At 41.5% G+C, this 20,568-nt stretch overlaps 1 protein-coding gene across 2 annotated transcripts in view; it reads left to right on the top strand.

Annotated features, from left to right (window-relative positions):
• Nucleotides 1-20,568, top strand: part of trim9 (tripartite motif containing 9) — a 60,082-nt gene that overhangs the window by 1,576 nt on the left and 37,938 nt on the right. For both annotated transcript variants that reach the window (XM_084742681.1, XM_084742680.1), the window contains exons 2-3: nucleotides 16,636-16,731; nucleotides 19,179-19,301. In XM_084742681.1, the coding sequence (XP_084598807.1) occupies nucleotides 16,636-16,731; nucleotides 19,179-19,301 (219 nt within the window). The remainder of the gene's footprint in view (nucleotides 1-16,635; nucleotides 16,732-19,178; nucleotides 19,302-20,568) is intronic.

Below are 20,568 nucleotides of genomic sequence, written 5' to 3'. Positions count from 1 at the left end.
TTGGAGAACCTTTTTTGGTTCCTGGTAGAGCCTTTTCAGAGAGTTCTATCCAGAACCCAACATAAAGGGCTATACTTAAAATAATCTGTGAAAGGTTTCACCCAAAACCCTATGAGACCTTTTCCACCAAATTAGCTATGGTTCTTGAACCGGTTCTGTTCCAGATCTTTTGAACATTGGTGCTTTGTAATGAAGTAGTCCATGTTTCCACCAGTTTTGAGTGGAACCATTGTAATCAACAGAGGTGTGTGCACAGTGCACAACAACCTGTAAGACTCACTTTGGTTCCCAAGGAAAATCTGCTGGGAACCAACTTATCGGGTTCTGAACCTACTTCTTTTTGTGGAAATGTTTAGAACGGTTCAAAATTAGGTGCTTGAACCAGAATCTGGCTGGTTACATGTTGATGAAAAATGCGTTTTATTGATTAGTGTGCTAACTAGAACCATTAAGGGTTCTTTGGCTTGTCCTCATAGAAAAGCCTTATTTGATTTCTGGTAGAACCTTATCTGTAAGTACCACTTGGAACCTTTTCAGAGAGTCCTACCTAGAAGCCAACATAAAGGATCATACCTAGAACCATCTATGAAAAGTTTCTCCCAGAACCCCTGATGAGAGGTTCTAAAGATAACCATTCTATGGTGTAATGGTTCCACCTTCTATCCAGAGCCTTTCCATCTTCTAAAGGTGCTAATAATTCCCCACCCATGGGGTTCTACCGAGTACCCTTTTATATTCCAAGGGATTTATCTAGAACCCACCCTCAGGGTTCTACCCAGAACCCTCTTATAATATGATACAAAGAACCCTTGACAAAACCCAACGAGTTCATCAAAGATTTAAACAATCCTTGACAAACTCTTCCTTCCAAAAATGTTTTCTTTGGTCGACAATGGTTCTTCATGGACCCTTTGTCTTAAAAAAACTGGTTTGTCAGAAGCAAATGGTAATGGGTAGAACCTCAGCCCTTCAGGAAGAACCCTTTTGGAACCCTTATCTCTAAAAGTGTATGACAGCAAACTGAATATCTTTGATTTGTAGACGAAACAAGACATTTTGGTTGATGGACTAATGAAGAAAAAGATCAGCAGTTTAATTGGTAATGAAAATAATCGTCATTTTCAGCTGTGACTTGACCGTTTGTCTGCTGAGCCTCCACACAACAGATTCCTTCACTCTATATATACTGTATGTTCCACTCCCCTATGTGCTTTGACAGCTCACAGGCGCCCCGGAGATCATTAGGCACGGCTAATATTGGAGCTTTGCTTTAATAAGAGACAGCAGTGAAGCACAGATGCAGGACCTCGGTGAGGACTGAGAGGCTATTTTGGAAGCAGAGTTGTTGTGGGCAGGGAGGCACTGTGCTTCAGAAAGGCTGCATTCATCTACACCTCTGCAGCAACCCTCACCTCCACACTTTGAGCCTGCGGTGGCGAGGAAGGATGTAGAGCTAGATTTAGACGGTCTTCAATGCTCACCCACCTTCACACACGCAGTGGGTGTCTGATGTGTAGTGATGGTGGCTCCTGGTTTCCACGTGAAAACCAAAAAAATGTGGTGAATGCATGTGAGTTTTTGAACTCAAACTCAAGAGCGTGTATTTTCGAAGCAGTGGGCTTTTGTTTGTAGGATAACGGGCTTAGCTTTATATTGAGAGACAAGTGACAGTTAAAAACAGCTGATCAACTTACAGTGTAGGATTTGTTGTCGCTTGTAAGTGGCAATGTTGCGCTCGTCTTGCGTTCTTGCAGCTTGCCTGAGCTTCCTCAAGTCTGGGTAGGAGGGGGCGAGAGGAAACGACTCACTTCAACCATAAATCGTATATTAAATAGAATTTCAACCTATTTAATATACCATCTATGGCTCCAACTCTGCAGTGGCAGCTTCAGCCCGTTGCTGCAATACGTCAGCATCAGCTGCTATATTAGTCCAGTCAAGTCTGAGCTGTAAACAAATAGCGTACAAATTCTGGACAAAAGGCAGTATAATATTTACATTTCTCAACTGATTTCAGTGAGTCATGTTATATTTAAGGGATATGATCTTTGTGGAGCAGAAAAAAGTCTAGTATTTTTTAACTTGCTCCACATAGATCATGAACAACTCAATGAAATCGGTTGATGAGCATAGATGTTATAGTACAAGCCCGTCTTTACCAGATCAAAATGGCGGTGACACTGACATGTGATCCAAAGGCCACTGCGGCATCTATGTATATGTGACTGTTCCCCTGCAGGTCAAGATAAGCTATCATCACATGATTTACAGTCAGAATTGGACTCATATGTCTCCAAAACAGCCATTTAACAGACCCCCCCAGTCCAATCATCACTTCTAGATGGCGGTGAGATAGTGTGTCACCTCAGATGCGCGAGGCAATTGTGAAACTGATGGAAAAATCAGAACGGGGCGATCATTTCACTCACATCAAATTGCCATCACTTTTAGAAGTTGCCGACCTTTCCTGCCTCATCTTTCTTGGATCCAACATGGGAAAAAAAGAGCTAAAGGAGCATTTTTAGTAACCAATCGATGGTCCCAGAGATATTGGTGCCAGTACTCAGCCTATCACCCTGTTTTTGGCTTCTTTCGTGGCACCTGCTTATTTGTGACCTGTTATCTGAAGCTGCTGCCTACAGTAACTGTAACAGATGGCTGAGAGCTTGGAGCTGGCAGCGCTGAGGATGGGCATCTTTCAGAGCTTCGGGGTGTTCCTCACATAATTCATCAGGGAAAAAATGAGACTGTATTCCAGATCCTGCAGACATACAGTAGCTTCTGACGTGTCACTTGCATACAGTATGGCGTAGAAACTCAAGAATGCATCCAGAGCGATGGCACAGGCCGCCTCTCAAAACTGATTGATCACTCCACAGATTTTTCCTTATTGTTAGATTGACCTGAAATATACAATTGTGTTGTTTTAAGTGGGGCAGCACCTACATTTTTTTTTAATTATTAAGATGTAAGAAAATCACAATCAATCCCAAAAATGTGCAAACAGTCCAAAACCATAAAATCATTCAGTTTTCAGTGCTGTAAAATAATAATATTTCTTTATAGATCAAAATTCACTTTACAAAGTGCTTTACAAAGGCAGCAATATAAAACAGTCAGGTTTAAGCGTCAGATAAAATAACTCAGCGCAATACAAACATTTTAAGAAATAAAAGCAGTTAAAGCTCAGATAAAATCAGGAGAGGCTCTCCTGACCTGATTTCCTCGGGCAGGTTGTTCCGGAGCCTCGGGGGCCCTGACTGAAAACTCCCAGTCCCCCTTAGTTTTCAGACGAAAGGCCTCTGCCAAGGTGCACCCTGGTGTGTAAGGTGCTAATATGTCAGTGATATATGAGGGAGCGAGGCCATTAAGAGCCTTAAAAGCCATCTTAGCTAGCTAGTTGCGAACTTAATCTTGTCTGTAGAATTGGGTGATAATTCAAGCCACACCTGTCATCACACACAATAATGTAAAAATACTAGTATGTGCAGCTTTAAGGTTTGACTTTGGGCACATGAAAACCCATAAAGTATTCAAATTCAATTATGCTCTCACCAGTATACTTATGCAACCACAAAACAAACGCACAAATATACATGAACACACACACACACACACACACACACACACACACACACACACACACACACACACACACACACACACACACATCTAGGTATTCCCTTTTATACTCAAAGTGATCAAAGCTGTTGCTTGATTGATCTGCAAGCTTTTGTGACCGGGCTGCTGCATTTTTCAGCATCACTGTCTCATGTTGATGCAGGAACACTAAGAAACTTGAACCTTGTTTCTTAGCGACTAATCTTAAATCCACACCTGCAGCATTTACATTTCAGAGCTGAAAAAAAAAAAAGAAACGCTCACTGGTATCATTTAATAAGATCTCCTCTATTTTCCAACTGGGATCTTCTTCAGGGTTTTTAATCTGCACCATCATTGTCGCCGTCGTCTCGGTACGTTGGGACAAACTGTGCTCTCTGTCTTTGTGAAACATTTCTCTCTTATAGAGAAATAGTTGAACCACCTGCCGCCATGGCAACCAAATCCCTCTTGATGCTGCGCAGAGCAGCAGAGGTCTCTAAGATACTGGACCCCACGAGGAATCAATCCCAGATGCTGTACAGCCTTTCCCCTCCTTCCTCTACAGTTCATGTGTGTCTGTGTGTGTGCATCATCATTACTCCCACGTTTCCTGCTCCTTCTTGGACGTCCTCTCAACTTCTCTGCTGGTCATAAAAACCGCTGCGTTTTATCTCTAACTTCCCTTTTGGACTGTGTGACCGTGTCCAAACCACGATGCTAATCAATTTCACGTCTCAAACGTCAATTTCAGTCACAAAAGACAAGTCGAAATTTAAGAGTGCCACAGTGTGACTGGTCCAGCTCTCGTCTGCCTCTTCAGATCTGTGTCAGAGGGTTTTATGTGGTGACAGGATGTCTGTGTTAATCTCTGTAAATCACATTAAATCTCCACATAGTAAGTGGTCCTCAGTTCTTCACGGATGTCATGAGAGGTTGCGCAGGACCCTTAATGCAATCTAGGCCAAGCTCTGTCGCCTCTGTGTGTTTAGTGGCAATTAAAGGTGATTAATCACACAGAAGCTTAAGCACAAGAAGATGTGTGGGTGTGCAGAAAATAAGTAGCAGATTGTAGCAGAAAATTAGTAATTTGCCCCCTTGCCACGGGTGCAAAGATAAATCAGAGGCAGCAGAGGAGATTTTAACCCCGGCGACCCTGAAAATTCCCCCTTGAGCTCTACATGCAGGCAGCAAAAGGCTGCAGAAGTGGGTAATTTGAGGAATTTGCAGGTGATTTATGGAACGTATCAATTCTAGCGCACACATGTGCTACCCTTTAATGTCACCATGTGTTTGATCCTACGCCTCCTGACATAAACAGACGGCCTGCACACTCTGACACACAGCTAGCACAGACGGATGCTCTGCAAGCTCTCATCCAAGGTGCCCCAAAAAAAAAACAGGCTAATGAGGACAGACAGAGGAGGAATATTAAAAGTCTGGTCTCGATATTGAGGGCGATGTTGTCAGCTGGTGTTGATTTGTTCCTGGATGAGCTACCTGCAGCTCTGCCTCAGCTCAGCGGGAGCGAAGGAAAAGCCTTGAAAAGTCAGACAGAGGCGGCGGGATCCCCCATCCTCCTCTCCTGCTCTTACTCCTGCCTGCTAATAGTAATGAGACCAACTGTCAATCTGGATCCATTGTGTCCACAACAGGTCCTGCTGTGTGCCTGTTCAGCACTCAGGACATCCAGACAAAGACCAGCATGAAACTTTCCCATACTGATAAATAATGGTGACTTTGAATGCAAACAAATGTGTATCCGGCTGCTTTGTAACAGGTAGCAACACAAATATTCAGAGATAGATTACAGCCATTTAGCCATTTTAGCCAGATGCTGAGATTAGAAATCACTATAAAGTTTTCTTATTTGCTTCTGAGCTTTTGTCCTCCAATAAACTTTAACACAGAGTTGTTCATCTGGTCACATGATTCCACTACAGGCTTCTGCAACTTTGATCAAAACAGGCCGGCGGGCAGCAGCGATACTCTAAAGCTGCTTGAAATCAATATTTTTCACATCAACAATAGATCAAATGCCTATGAGTAATGTGAAAGATGTTGCTCATCATGACGAACACAGAGAATTTTTTACCAAACTCTGCAGCAAAACAATTCTGAAACACAGACCGTACGCTACCTGCCAAACATCAGACTTGGTTCCAGGAGCTTCACTGCATTGAGCTCATTGAGTAGAGAGTTGAGATGTTTATTCTTCGACCATATCAATAAACTTAAACGCACCGATAGCGCTCTTCCTATTCTCCAGGAAACACTGTCCATCCAGCAAGATCCAACAAGAAAATCAGGCTTTACAAAATAAGATACAAAGCTGCAAATTATATAATCTAGTAAGAAAACAGTATGAGAGATATGAAAATCAAAAACAATCTAGACAGATAATTTTAGTGAAATAAAGTATCAAATTGTGTTGCATGAGTTTTTGAATTGCTTCGGGTAACTGTCAAGTTGCATGGAAATTATGTTTCATTGTGTACTTCATATGCTGCTGCTCCTTCAACTGGCACGATTAATTTCTTTTTATACTTAAATGGTTTTATCCCAATGTCTAGTGTTGTTTCAGCTCAGTGTATTTTGCACTTCTCCACAGTTGCTCTGTGCATATATTCTCTTCTCTGTGTTTTACTTGTGCCTTAGTGCCTAACTGATTGCCCTTCGGGGACAAAAATAGAGTTAAAGTTGATTAAAACATCATATTTCAACAAATCATATCATGCAGAATTGTAGTGTTCGGGAAGCCTCTTTAACCTTTAACAATTAAGTTTAGCTCATTGATAAGAAATGTAACAGTGCAGGATATCAATTTTCTTGGCTAAACGTCAGCTAATTTCTGATATATTTGTTGTGACTAATTATGAACAATACTGGACTTTTATGGGACAGTTGGCTGGTCAGAAGTCTAGTTTAATGTCATTGTTGTGCATCTCTGTTAAACTGTATGGTCTTTATACCACATTTTTGGCCATATCACCCAAATGTATTTGTGTCAGTCCTTTTTTTTGGAGTGAAGACACTCCTGAGTGTCCTCCTGCGTTCCTCCCATGTGACCTACAGTCTTTATGATGAGTCAATAGCGACTAATCTTTAAGTGCGTCGTCTTTGCTATAAGTGATTCTGTGCAGAAAAAAGACACGGTTGCTCGATTGTTCATGCTAGCAGACTGTGATTCACTGATACGGGGATGAGACAGAGGACAAAAGGCGGGACTGAGGTCTATAGAGAATGTCATCTCACAGTGGGGGGGGGGTTAGATGTCTCAAAGTCTTTTAGTTTGATGTTGCTTCATTACAGGCGGTGATATTTACCCCTCGAGCTGCCATGTAAAGAGATTAGCTGAGTAAATGTTAATGAAAGAGGGAGATAAAGAACAGGAAAATGAGAGCGACAGGATGACCCAGAATGCCCGAACAGTGGAGGCGAAACACAGACTGACACAGGAAACAGAGGCAGAGCGATGCTAAATGTCTCATCTCAGGGGTAAACGAGCCGAGTTTGACGAGATACTTAACAGAATATTTCATGTCCAGGTAGCATCTTGTGTCCACACAGAAAACACTGGCTTGTGCACTGACAGCATTTTTGTTTTGACATATTTTTACATAACTTTTCTGGGTGGGAAAACAGACCGGCTGAATATTTCAGCCTCCTCCAGGCGTGGAACTGGAGAGAGATAAATGCCTTAAAACTCCACTGTGCCAATTTTCCTTTGTGGCCCGACTGGGACAGAAAGAAAAGGTTTTTTTTTTTGGTTTTTTTTCAGTTCTGTACACAAATGAGTCCGAACCAAAGCAAGTTGTCAAATTTTTAGAAGGCTACACTTTAAAACAGAATAATTTATCATGCCCCGTTACATCTGGCTGCCCTAACACAGTCAGCCCACATTAAATGAGGACACCAGTTGCATAAGAATGTGAGCTCAACCTGAAATCTGTGCAGCAGATGATCAGGACAGGTTACACCCTGCAGAGACCCTGTTTTCATCATCATCATCGACATAATCATCATCAGCGTAATCATCATTAACATCATTGATCATCATGGCAGTATAAATTTTGAAGAGGAACCGATGTAATCATCCTCACTCTGCTCTCAGTGTCGCTGGATTATTTGAGGTGGGGTTGTCTGAGGTACTTGCCTTTCAGTCAGACAGCCTTTTCCAATGAGAATTATATAAGCCAAATATCACTTTCTCCAAAGCAACCAGATTCCATTGATGAAATCACTAATTTTACTTTGCACAATACAGAGATGTTGTCCTACCACAGCCTCGATCCATTGGCTTGTTTGTCTTATTGTGTTACATCTGTGGTTTAAAAGTTTAGTTCGGATGCACCAAAGTCACATAATAGCAGTAACTAATTAACAGATCAAGGCATCAGAAGAACAGCAACTCCTATGTTCTGCGAGGTAAAATGACTGATTTTGCCCATGGAGTTTGGTTGCTTTATGAGTGCGACATTAGGCTTATATATCATTTCATCGCTGACCCTGTTCACAGCAGTACATTGCTTAGTTTGGTCAAATATCAGGCATCATGGCAAAGGAAAACTTTCTGATTGGCTGACAGGTGTTTATTGTGTATAGCTGGACGCCTAACAAAAACTTTTAAAAGCTTGTGTCTTTTTAGGTATTTTAGTGTGTTGAAGCCTAATACTTACATTAATGCCCCCCTCTGTCGCTTTTCAGTTTAGGGAATCCGCCATCATCTCTTTTATCACGGTGAATCTTGGGATAGGTCGGACCAGGAAGGATCCAGCTGTTGGATCCTCTGAATTCTGTGACACAGCCTTTCGAAGGATGCTGCCCCTGAATTGAGACACAGCTATTCTTCCTATATCTAGTCTGTTCTCAACTCAACATTGCGTTAGACTGCAGGTAACCATAGCAACAGTACTGATACTGTGCAGTGAATGAGTAAATATTTAGTCATATTTGCAGAAACAAACAAGACTTTAAGTTTTTATTTTTTTTTATAAAGGTGGAAGCACAAAATAATGACCAAAAAGGCGTCCACCTCGGCCATTCATTTCTTAAACTGGGGCAACTTGTAAGCTGGTTTGATTGGTCATAGCTGGGATCTGTCCTGAATTATAATTATAGACAGTCCATTCCTCTTATTCGCACTCCCTTCACTACAGGTACGTCTGTATGCCTGGTCATGAACCAGCAGCTGCACCTGACGAGCTGCTTGTGAGCCGCTTTGCAAGACTGATTTATCAGCGTAGCTAAAGAAAAATTATTTCCCCCCTTGGCTGATACTATTTCTTACATTCCTTTACATTTCTGTGTCAACATGATGGTCCCTGAGACATTTCAGGTACCTGACATAAGCAGCACATTTCACTTCTACTACTATTAATATCCATAGTAATTTAATCCCTGGTTTAAACTGCTTAACGTCTTGTTTTTAAAATTGGTTCAGCCTCAGACCTTCAAAGCTCCTACACACACACACACACACACACACACACACACACACACACACACACACACACACACAGCTCATCAACACAGATGTTTTCATTTACGTTGTCTGATCAGACGTATGGTGCTTTTAATTTGTACAGGGAAGTGGGAATTTCCTAGTTCCAAGCTGGAAATTTCAGCTGGAGCGCCCCCTGAAGGCGGTTTTCTGACTCAGACCAACCCCAGCCTCAAAATCCAGTATGGTTTTTCCCCCGAGTCGTTGCACTGGCATGCTGTCAGCTCAGGTGTGCATCATTCCCAGCTTTGACTTCTGACCCCTGAGGTAAATGAAACGCACCACTATTCTCTGCAGTGCCTGAGTAAACTGCACTTCATTGACAGCTTCTTCATTCTTCTGTTAGTTTTGTTGGACCTGTCATAGCAAGTTTAATCCTCCTTTTTTGTGACTTTGTATGAACCAAATAAAAACCAGCCTCCTCCGTGCTATTAGAAAACGCCTGTGTGGGTGTACCGGGACTTGAACCTTTTAGCTATCCCACTCGCTCTTCAACTGCTCCACACACACTCGCAGAGTAGGTAATAAACAGTGCTGGCCTACAGTTTGACCCAGGAGTCTTACAGTTAACGCTGCTAGAATCACAAGAGGGTTTCTCAATCTTTTCAGGAGGAAAATCAACAAATTGACTTGTGTCCTATTCACACACGACACAGAGATGAAAACATCCAGAGGATTTCTGAAAGAAGCTGCAACAAAGAAGCTTCAGAAGAGGAAATTTGTAGCCCAGGTGTACAGCTTAAATGTTTAATTTAAAAAAAAGTGACAGAAACATCCTTTTTTAAATGATATTCTGGGGACTTTTATACCTTTATTTGAGAGGAAATTAGGGAAGCGAGAGATGAATAATGACCGGCTGGTGCCCAGCTGGACGTGAAACATTGCTGTTCCTAGGCACCTGAAAAAGATCTTCCCACTAAACAGATATTGTTCAATTACCAACAAATGTGCTCTAGTGAAAGGAGAGAGTTATTGAAGTATCTGACAACTGACTGAATAGAATAGTAGGGGTGTCACAATTGATTGAAAAAGAGTTTCGGTTTCAATAATCAAAATCAAAGGCAGAATCTGCAGTTTTCCCAATATTTTTCCTTTTTCTTTGCAGCCCTGCCTGCTTACAGCATTCAATAAGTCAGAAAAAAAAAACTTTTTTGAGCTTCATAACAATGCATTGTTCATACAGAAACACTGTATAAACATGTCCACCGACAGAACAGTGTGTCTAATTGATTTAATGAGTTGGTGAGTTTCCTCCAACATTCCGAGTCGTAAATCCAACTTCAGGGGGTGTTCCAGTTAAAATTTCCAACTGGGAAATTACTCGGTAATTCTGACTTCCCAGTTCACATGGAATGTACCATCAGATCTACTTTCTAATGGAGCTTCCGCATGGAAAAAAAAAAGTTTGCTTAACAAAAACTACATGGTGATCAATAGAAAACTAATTGCAGTGTGCAAAACATTCACCTTGAAAATTACAGGCGGAGACGCAACAACTTCCATCTTTGTCCAACATTTGCAGTAGCACTTAGAACGGTAAGTCAACCCTCTGTTGTTAAAATGGTTTGATAAAGAGCGCAAACTTTGGTTTCTTCGGACTCGCAAATTCGTCCCACCTCTGGTATCAACGCTCTTCTGAACTTGATGGCTTCTTTCTGACCACGTCTCATCAGTTTTTAAACATTCAAACTAGATCAGCAGGTAGGCGACGTCTTGATCATGAGCCGGAGACGCCGTCCTCTCCAGATAAATCCAGGGCTGACGAGAATAGATCACTTCTGCCCCATTTCCTGCTGTGCTGTCCCATGTGTCCGTCAAATAAGGACTCTGTTTCTCACACGAAGAAACTGTGGCAACTTTCAAAAGCCCTCGGCATTATTATCTGAGTTTCGTCGCCTTTTTTTTTGTGTGTGTGTGTGGATAGTTAACGACTGGTTCTGCATTATTGATGACGGCAGATATAAGCGATGAATAATGCACCAGCCACTTAGGCTCTGCTTGTGGAAGATGGTTTCATGTGGGATCTTGTTAAACACAAAGGAGTATCACAATCTGGCCACATCTTAACTCTTCCAGCGTGTTGAAGGATGTAAGAGCTTAATTTTTAACAACAGAAAGGCTCCCAAGACGGCAAATATCATCAAGTCGCCTGCTTAATATTTCAGAGTGTATTCTCTGAGGGCTGCAGCAGTGTGTGTAAACAACCGCAACCTTTCATGTTCGAGTCTGATACAGTACGGGGAAACACAATCAGTGATCGAGCTGTGGAAATTTTAATTCATTTCGACTTTGTTTAGTCGTAGGCCTTTGGTTGCAGTGTTTCCTTGTGTTTGTTTCACCAGGAGTTGACCTCACCCTCTGTTTACGTCTGTTTTCAGTGTGTAACCAAATGACTGTGTATTACACACAGGATTAAATTAGACTAAAGAGGCTGTTTAAAGAACACCAGAGACGGTACTTAACCCTGAAGCTCTGAGAAAGAGCAGGGCACTTAAAATTTTTCTGAGAGGGAACTCAGCTTTTTGAAAGTAGGTTAAGGGAACTCAAAATCTATCTTTGCCGTGGAACTGATGGAACATTTTGTGTTTTTTTTAATTAGCTTGAAGAGGAATACTTTTCTTTGCTGTGGCTTTAAGAGCTTAGCGATGACATTACACCTACCTCCATCTTTCCTTTGCGCTTCCCACTTCCTAGTGGGGGCTTTAATCCAAATTGTCTCTGACGCCTCTCTGACATCCTCGCTTTCCTGTGACAGATTGGCTAGTTTGCTCGGCCACAGAGAGGAAAATGAAGCGCGCAGAATGGCCCTGGAGCTGCTGCTGAATTATTCATGCCGTGCACGTGTTCCCACTCGGCTTAATTACTGAGATGATTAGTGCTCCCAAATAGCAGGGGCACCCTGAACCCCCCACCACCTCAACAAATCCTCCGCAGCTCATTGCAAACATTCCAGCATCCTCTTCTTGACACTAATGTTTCATGATGCTTTTAATTTTGACTGTCCCTGAAAAGGCTTGAAGTCGCGTTGCATTAATGTATGTGGACCAAAAAGTCTAAAACACCCTCATATTGCTAATAGTCTTCATCAATCATTCTAGAAATTATGGGAATATCTTCATGTGGCGCACAACTGACCGTTCACTAAGAGTTTGCAGGGTGGTGTCTTTTTTGCTTGGTATGAAAGGATTAAACAATGTGTTTCTGCTCTGAAGTAAGCTGCAACCGTTAGCATGTTAGGTTAAATAGCTTACAACTAGCAAGGGCCCCATGTCCAGGGGACACAAATCAAGTGGGAGGTCTGAGTATTCTCTGCCATGAGATTTTGAGTGTCAGGCTCTTTATTTCCTGCAGTCTGGTAACTTTTAAGCACCAATTTGTGCTTTTTATGCATCAATTCCAAAATCCTCTGCTGCACAGTTGCATCAATTAAGGACTAAACCATCTGATCATTCTCAGTGTAAAAAAAAAAAAGCCCTAGCCGAGAGAGCAACATTATAAGGAATAGATTAAATAATCTGTTTGTTTTAAGCTGCAATCATTAGCATGTCCAGCTAACTAGCATAACCACAGCAGTAACTTACAGTGCTCGAAGCATATCTTAAGATAACTGTAGAAAATCCCCTTTTCAGGACAGAAACATCCACTGTGTAGGAGTTTAGGGTAACATTTACAGCCACTGTTCTTTATTTTGGGAGAAACTGAGCCTTATTTCCATGTCTTCTACTCATCAGGTGAAGATGCTAACTTTTTGCCTGGGAAATACATATGTAGCAATCATGTACATTTTAAAGGGTTCTCATTTTAAATCAAGTATGCTGAAATAAACTAAAAAAAATAATAAAACGTCGCTATTGACTAAGTTCTTAATCAACTGGACTGTCAGCTAATCAGCTAGCTACAGCTGCCAAAAATTGCTAGCACAGCGCCATACTGTCATCTCTAGTCAATTAAGTTAATAAGTTGTAGGCCAGAAAGAGGGGCATTTGCACCTTTTCTACCCTTGAGATCAAGGACATGTTTTAAAAATGAGGCTACTAAGAGTTTTGAGTGGTAAATCTACCAAGGTTAAATGTTTGAAAGTTTGACGGGCATAGCAACAGTAATTGTAGCCCCTGAATCTCTAAGTCTCAAGCTATGAAGCTTTGGTCTCATAAGGCTCTTCAACCTATTTGTCGCTGAAGTCTGTGTTTCCATATGCCGACCTTCTGGCCATGGCACTGTTGTCGTTACCAAGCAGGAAGTGGCCGTAAGCTGTGCAGAAATAAAACAGCCTCTACTTTTCATGGCACGTTTTGACCTGGTTTTAAGGACTGAGCTCTGCAGGCTCTCGAACAGACATTGCGGAAAAACGCCTCCAGACAATCAAGTGCTTTTCATTTCATCTGTTCTGTCACTGAACGCACGCTGACTGTTAACTGGGCGAGGCGAGGCCGGAGTTCCCTCGGCGTCCATCACTGTATCGCTGGGAGGAAAATGAGAAAATGAACTCCATTTTAGGACAGGGCAGGTGTGAGTGACCTGGTGGGTCTGTAATGAAACCGCCAGTCTGTGTGAACGTTTTGGATGACTTCAGTGTGATTGGCAGGATCTGAAAATGATGGTGGTGACTAAGTGATCCAAGTGACATGGAGCTGATTTCAGAACATGAGGCTAAACAGGAGGCGCATCAGGAGGCAAGGATGTGAATTGTGCACTTTTGTTTTTACTATTTTGGATTTCAGTTGAATTCGCATTTTAAGTCTGATGTACTCAAATCTTCCCCTCCAGTCCAACACATGTACTTAACTGACTTGTGTTTCCACTGCAAGGACTTATCCATGGGAGAAAATGTACATTTCTCATCTTTGCATTCATGCAGGTCTCCTGAGACGCTGAAATATGAGTCCCAAGTTAACAAGGAGGAAGTTTTTTGAAGTCCTACACAATCCGGGAAAGTTTACATTCAGTCTTTGCTCAGCTGTTACCAGCTCAGACTGTCCCTCGCTGCAGGATACTCATGTTAGCGGCAGCTGTCATGGTTTCCCAAACGCTGAGGTCAAAGGTCAGCTGCCGGCCCCCGCAGGCTGATTCTCTTTTGACCAGCTAACGTCAGATGCCAGGAGCTGGGTTGACACAGAGTTGTTTTCACAGTTTTTCACTGTATCAGCTAGTTCCACGTTTTATTGCGCTCATCCGGAGTTCAAGTGAAATTTTCTCTTTCTGCCAGATAACGCCCAGTACCCTCTTTTCCTCCCAGAAGACAATACGCTCCCAAAGTTGACGGTTGTTCAGTCAACCGAGCGAGGTTCCCACAGGGGTCAGGCCACGTCCTCTCGCTCCGCCACGTCCCTGTTCACACAGCCTCGCTTCACATACATGAACGCTGTTTCCCACTATCCAAACAGGAGCATTTGTGTGTCATCGCACACATCCAAAGCAGTGGTATTTCCCGTCACGTGCACTGCGCTCTGCATGGCCAGCAGCTATAATCCAATAACAAAACCGTGCACCATTTTTTGCACATAAATCATCTTGGATTTAGTTGGAAATGTCATTTTGTGTGTGAGAATAAAGCTCGTCGTGCATTTTGTCTCAGGGGTGAAGACTTTGACACTTCAAAATGTCAGTCTCTCAGCAGCCGTGAAAAGCAGCTTTGTTTCTAAATGGACCACTGTGCATTCATCCAAAACTTTAAAACCCGCCAAATTTAGAATTCGCAGATTTTCGCAGCATGACAGCTGTACATAGGTTGTGTATATGTCTGATACTGTACTTTGAACACCAGCCTGGGAGTCTGCATTTAAGATAACTTTAGCTGCTTGGAATCTGGTGCTGGGCTGCCTCCATGTGTCTCTCCTGTCAATCTTAAGGTCCCATTAGATTTGTGTGGGACTATATCTTACATGGTTTGATGTGTTTCTGCATAAAACATGATGTTGAGGAGGGATTTAGGGAGACTTAAGTTGAATAAAAACTACAAAATCCTCCATCGCCTCCCCACTTGCAAAGGATATGTGATTCCTCCAGCTGCTAAGAGGAACCTGATTCAATCTTGGGAATCTTGGGTGTTGTTTGGAGTTTGGCACTTCCTGTTGGCCGCATTATTGTATTTCAGTATGTCACAAAGCTGCTGGAACATTGTTGTCAGTTTGCAGAAGGACGTTTGCACAAAACGTCCATGCATGACTGAATCCTTCAATTGGACTGTTGTCCTATTTAGGATAATTTTAGATTTTTGGGTCTGCCTCTACATCTATTTGTAATGGCATTAAGACTGTTGATTTATTATTCATAAATAGCCTGCATGGACCTGCAAGACACCACAAATTCACACAAGCCAGGACCTGTATTTATATTTCCAAACAACACAAGAAGTCTGTTTTAGCATCTTTCATAATCAAATTTTCAGACCGTCACTGTTTTAGAACTAAATTCATTAGTTCATAAATCACTGACAGAAACAGATATTAACTTTGTAAATATAGATGATGCACCACATACATACAGAGATCACATATGAAACATTTACTGGAATTGTTACCGATAAGAGAAAAGGTGTTTATCAAGATAAACTGTAGGTTTCTTTTTATATATAATATCATGTATGTTTTCTAATATGGTGATGTCTTGTTGTTCCATCACACTAACAGACTGACTGACTAACACTGGAGAAATCAGAATAAATGCTAATTAAATGATCCATCATTCCTTATTTTACAAACTTTTAGGGCAAAGTTAACAAACTTCACATCAATATCACAGTATAAAGTTCAGTACAGTATAAAATTCTTATTGATGAGGCTTTTCATGTCTTAAATCAAAGTACATAAGAAAATTTCCACTTCGCCCAACACAGCTCAGACAATCATTTGAACTGACCAGCTTCAGTGGCCAGAAGAAGAAAACCAGCTTTCAACTTTGCAACTGAAGATCTTCAACTTTCAGATAAATGAGATGTAACATATGATCAATGGCCAAAATTTGTTTGATATGCACATGTGACCTTAATGTTAGTGTTGACAAGATATTCTTCAAACTTTAATAAAAGCCTTAAAGTACCATAAGAGTATTATTATTTTATTTAATGATTTGTTTTACAGCTGTATGCTACCAAGCCTGTATTGATGTTGGATGGATGAATCATTGTTGAATGCCCTGGCTCAGGTTAAAAACATTTGGCATACGAGATGCTGCTGGGAAGTAGCAGGGTCCCGTGGCAGGGCTAAAAAGTGATATCCCTACTATTAATGAAGTTAAGGTTATGACACAAATGATTCCGGTGGATTTACAGCATATCCACCCCCTCAGAACTTGAGTAAAGCTCTTTTACCCATGGATTGTGTGAATTAATCCTCATAATCACCTTCTTATTTATCCAACCCTCTGCAACTCTGTCTACAGTTTCAGATTCTTTAAAGCCCTGCATCCCTGCAGCACAGCTCAGGATACATGCATCATTAAGTTGGTTGTTTCTGTTATTTGAATGCAGTGCAAACCCATGAAACTGCACTGCTGCTGCTGCATCTCTAACGTCTTCTCCGTGCTCTCCACAGGGTCAGCTGTCCGAGGCTCTCAACGGCCTGTCAGACCGAGCCACTGAGGCCAAGGAGTTCCTGGTTCAGCTGAGGAACATGGTGCAGCACATCCAGGTGCTTCAACACAACACAAACACACACATAGAGACCGTCTCTGCTTCACCACCTGCATACAGCCATGAAAAGCCTTAGTCCCAGAAATAATCTCTCATCCCCCTGTGTGATCCCAGACTGTCCAACACAGCACATCGCTGCAGTGATCGACAGAAACAAAAAGGCTTATCGCATTATGAAATGTCACAGTTAACATTTTGTAATCCCTGGACTGGAGTATGTTTGTTGTCCAGCCACAGTGCTGCATAATGATAATAATGTTCGAATCTGATTTTCATCTTCAGATCAGTGTCCTCTTTTTTTCATGTGCATCAAAAATTGAATTAGAGTCAATTAAAGGGATAATTTGGATTATTTACTTCATACCTGTTAACACCGGCAGGTTTGAAAATAAGGTGAATTTTCCAGCAAAAAGTAAAATCAAACACGGATTAAAGAAATTACTGCAAGGTGATTCTGGAAAATTAAATGCAGCATGCAGTCCTGATAGGCAGGAAACATTAATTAACCTCATCTGGTTTTGATGCTGTTATATTATACCTGCAGTTATTGGTGGTGACAGCAAATGCAGGTCACAGTATTCTGGTGCAGCAAAACAAACTACTGTGGTTTTAATAAAGAAGTCAACCAATAACTGGCCGTTTTCCAGCAGTCTGTGAGTAACTGTGATCTGATTTTATACTTTACACAGCATGAGTCGTGCAGTAAACCTAAGCTTACTGACAAAGTCGTTGTACTTCCTGTAACTACTTCAAAATAAAAGTCAGCTCTCATTTTGCCAGTTATTTGCCTTTAACGTGAAACTGCAGCAATAGGAAATGTTCAGTTTGCATTATCAGTAATATGACACAGCATTATGCTTACCTTTTATTGAGAAAGGTTAAAAATACGGGAGATTTATGAAAATATTTAAACAGGAGTAGAGCTGGAGAGAAGGCGGGGAAAAGGGTTCACAGGTATGGCACTTATCCATAGTCAGTATATTACCTACAGCAGATGGTGGTCGGCGTGACACCAATTTGAAGAAGCAGCAGTTATGTTAGGGTCAGCAGTAAAACATATTTAGCCATCTTAAAAAAGCCCAACCTAAAACAATTAATATCAGTTGTTTTGCAAAAGGAAAAGGAAAAAGTTTGGAGAGAGACGTATTTGATCTGTATCTGAAAAGGCAAAATATATATATATTTGACATGTGTACAGCTGAGAGAGAAGAAGTCTTTGGCGGTTGGAGTCCTTCGTGATATCATCATGTATAACAGGGGTAGTGACGCCATGATTAGTAAACACCGACCTTGGCTAAGTACCTCATGCACCCACACTTCAAATAACTCTCCCTTTAAGAGATGGATGTTTTAACATGTGGCGTGATTATCTCCAACATCATACTAATTATATATGTGATGAAAATGATTTCATAATGTATGTGGACAGGGCATCAGATACAGACTCTTAGGATGTAATTGCCATAGTAACAGCAGAACATTCCTCTGCTGCGGATTTCAAGTCTTCTGCAGCAAAATTCTTTAAAATGACATTGATTTGAGAGGAAATGTCCGTCAGTTTACATTTTGTGGTATCACGTGTGCTGAGTGCGACCGCGATTTATTGACCAGGGATGCGTTTCACATGCTCGCCACCTTCTGCCGTGTGTGAAGACAGAAGCTGCGGTCAGCTTAAGGTGCTGATTAGAAGAGGAGGGTGAGATTAAAAGCCCTTGTTGATTATTGTCACACAGCAAGGAGGAGGCGGGAGTCTGGGATGTGTGAAAACGAACACTACGAGGCATAACTGTACGTGCATTATACAGACATCCTGTGCTCCTGATGCTTCACGATGATTTTATCCGCCCACGCCCACGTGATGGCGAGTTTCTGGAGGAGACGTGTGAATGAAGATGCTTTTTTTTTTTTATTATAAGAACCCTTCTCATTTTTAGGATGGTGTGAATCCAAATAAACAGTCCTTCCTCCTTCCATCATTTAACTCACATATTTTTTGTGTGAATCTTCTGGTTTTGTTTTAATATCCTTTGTATTTTGTTGGTCAGCATCCCTCGAAAGTTCCTGTATCTTTTCAGTCTTTAAAGGGACAGTTCACCCCACAATCAAAAACACATATTTTTCCTCTTACTTGTAGTGCTATTTATCCATGTAGGTTGTTTTGCCGACACCTACAACACCTGCAACCGTATCACAGAAGGAAGCATGGATCTACTCATGGATGAGAGGTTACAGCCCAGGCAAGGAGGACAACATTAATGTTTGCATCCTCTCGTCCATGAGTAGATGCACACTTCTGCGCAAAGATACCCTTGGTTGCGTAGTTTGATAGAAAGAAAATAGTTCCAACAAAGTCTGTAGAACTGTAGGGGTGAACTGTTCCTTTAAAGTGTTTATTCCCTGCCAGTGTTGTCTCTGTTTTCCCAGCCTCTGTCTGTTGTCTTGCAGGAGAACGGAGTGGAGTTCGAGGCCTGTTTGGTGGCGCAGTGCGACGCCCTCATCGATGCCTTGAACCGACGCAAAGCCCAGCTGCTGGCTCGAGTAAACAAAGAGCATGAACACAAACTGAAGGTGAGTGAGCATGAACAGCAGAGCGCTGGAATAAACCAACCAGGAAGGTAAAAAAAGCAGCACCGGGGTATTGTGAATACAGCTGGGGATTGTAAATTCAGATTGGAAAAACAGTCCCTGCTTGCAGCTTCAATCCCTTGCAGCAATGACATAGATTTGACAAAAATAAATTTAAGAATATTTGTGATGAATTAGGTATTTCAGGCATGGTTTCAAGTGTAAGGTGGGTTTGATGTTATAGTGGAAACAGTGGCAACAGCTGGGAATAAAATCCCCTCCATACTGAGTCTGCTAACAAGAACTGAAAGCAATTACTGCCTTGCAGGATGGAAATTAATCTAAATATTAATGGTATTCTTTAAAAATGGATGACTTTAATGTCAAATGTATGTTATTTGTAGTTAAATTGTCTAGAAGTCCACGACCGATATGAATTCATTTGTTTCAAATGGATTTTAAATTATTCAAGCTTTATTTGCCACTCATGTGGAAGATTTTCTCATTACAGGTTTAAAATTCAGCACAGAATTAAACAACCTAAAAAGATGCACATTTTATTTTTTGGTTAGATGTACAGTCGGTGAGATTTATCAGGGAGATTCATAAGAAATGAAAGTCGATTCTAGTGATTTCAGAGACATAAAGTGCCACATTTGTCTGTAAACCATCTGCAACACGTTGAACATAACAGAGGGATGGAGTCAACACGAGAGGAGGAGGAGACGGAAGATACATTTGTGCTGTACGGCATCCAATTTCACGCCTGGACGCTCTGTAGAATCAAGGTTTCACACGTGTAGGTGGTTAGAGAAACGCAGCCTGTGCATGGCAACCTGCTCACACATACACACATGTACACACACATGTACGCACATGTTCCCCCCCTTTCTCCCTATATGAAATATTTAGACGTGAGGCTTTTCATGGATGTGTCTCATAAATCACACACTAATTGAAAAGCTCATCCATGTTTAATTGCTCTATAGGAGGAGCTGCTCCGTCATCAGCAGTTCTGTATGTCTCCACCTTTAGAAAAGACTTGCGGACGCTGCAAAATTGCATTTTATTTTTCTCTTTAAACATTTATGAACTAAGCTTAACATTAACGCAAAAATTCAGTATTTACTTTATGTATTTAATATGCTTATTTGCTTTCTTGCCAAGATTAAGACGAGGAGATCAATACCACACTCATAACCTCATTACAGTGAGACAGTCAGCTGACCAAGAAACATAATATGGCACATAACCCCCGTAAAACCGCAAC

Source organism: Lutjanus erythropterus, chromosome 18, assembly GCF_056507025.1.
Source record: "Lutjanus erythropterus isolate fLutEry1 chromosome 18, fLutEry1.hap2, whole genome shotgun sequence".
Classification (NCBI taxonomy): Eukaryota; Metazoa; Chordata; class Actinopteri; order Lutjaniformes; family Lutjanidae; genus Lutjanus; species Lutjanus erythropterus.
The sequence above is the reverse complement of the archived record's forward strand: the minus strand, read 5'-3'. Positions and strand labels throughout refer to the sequence as shown.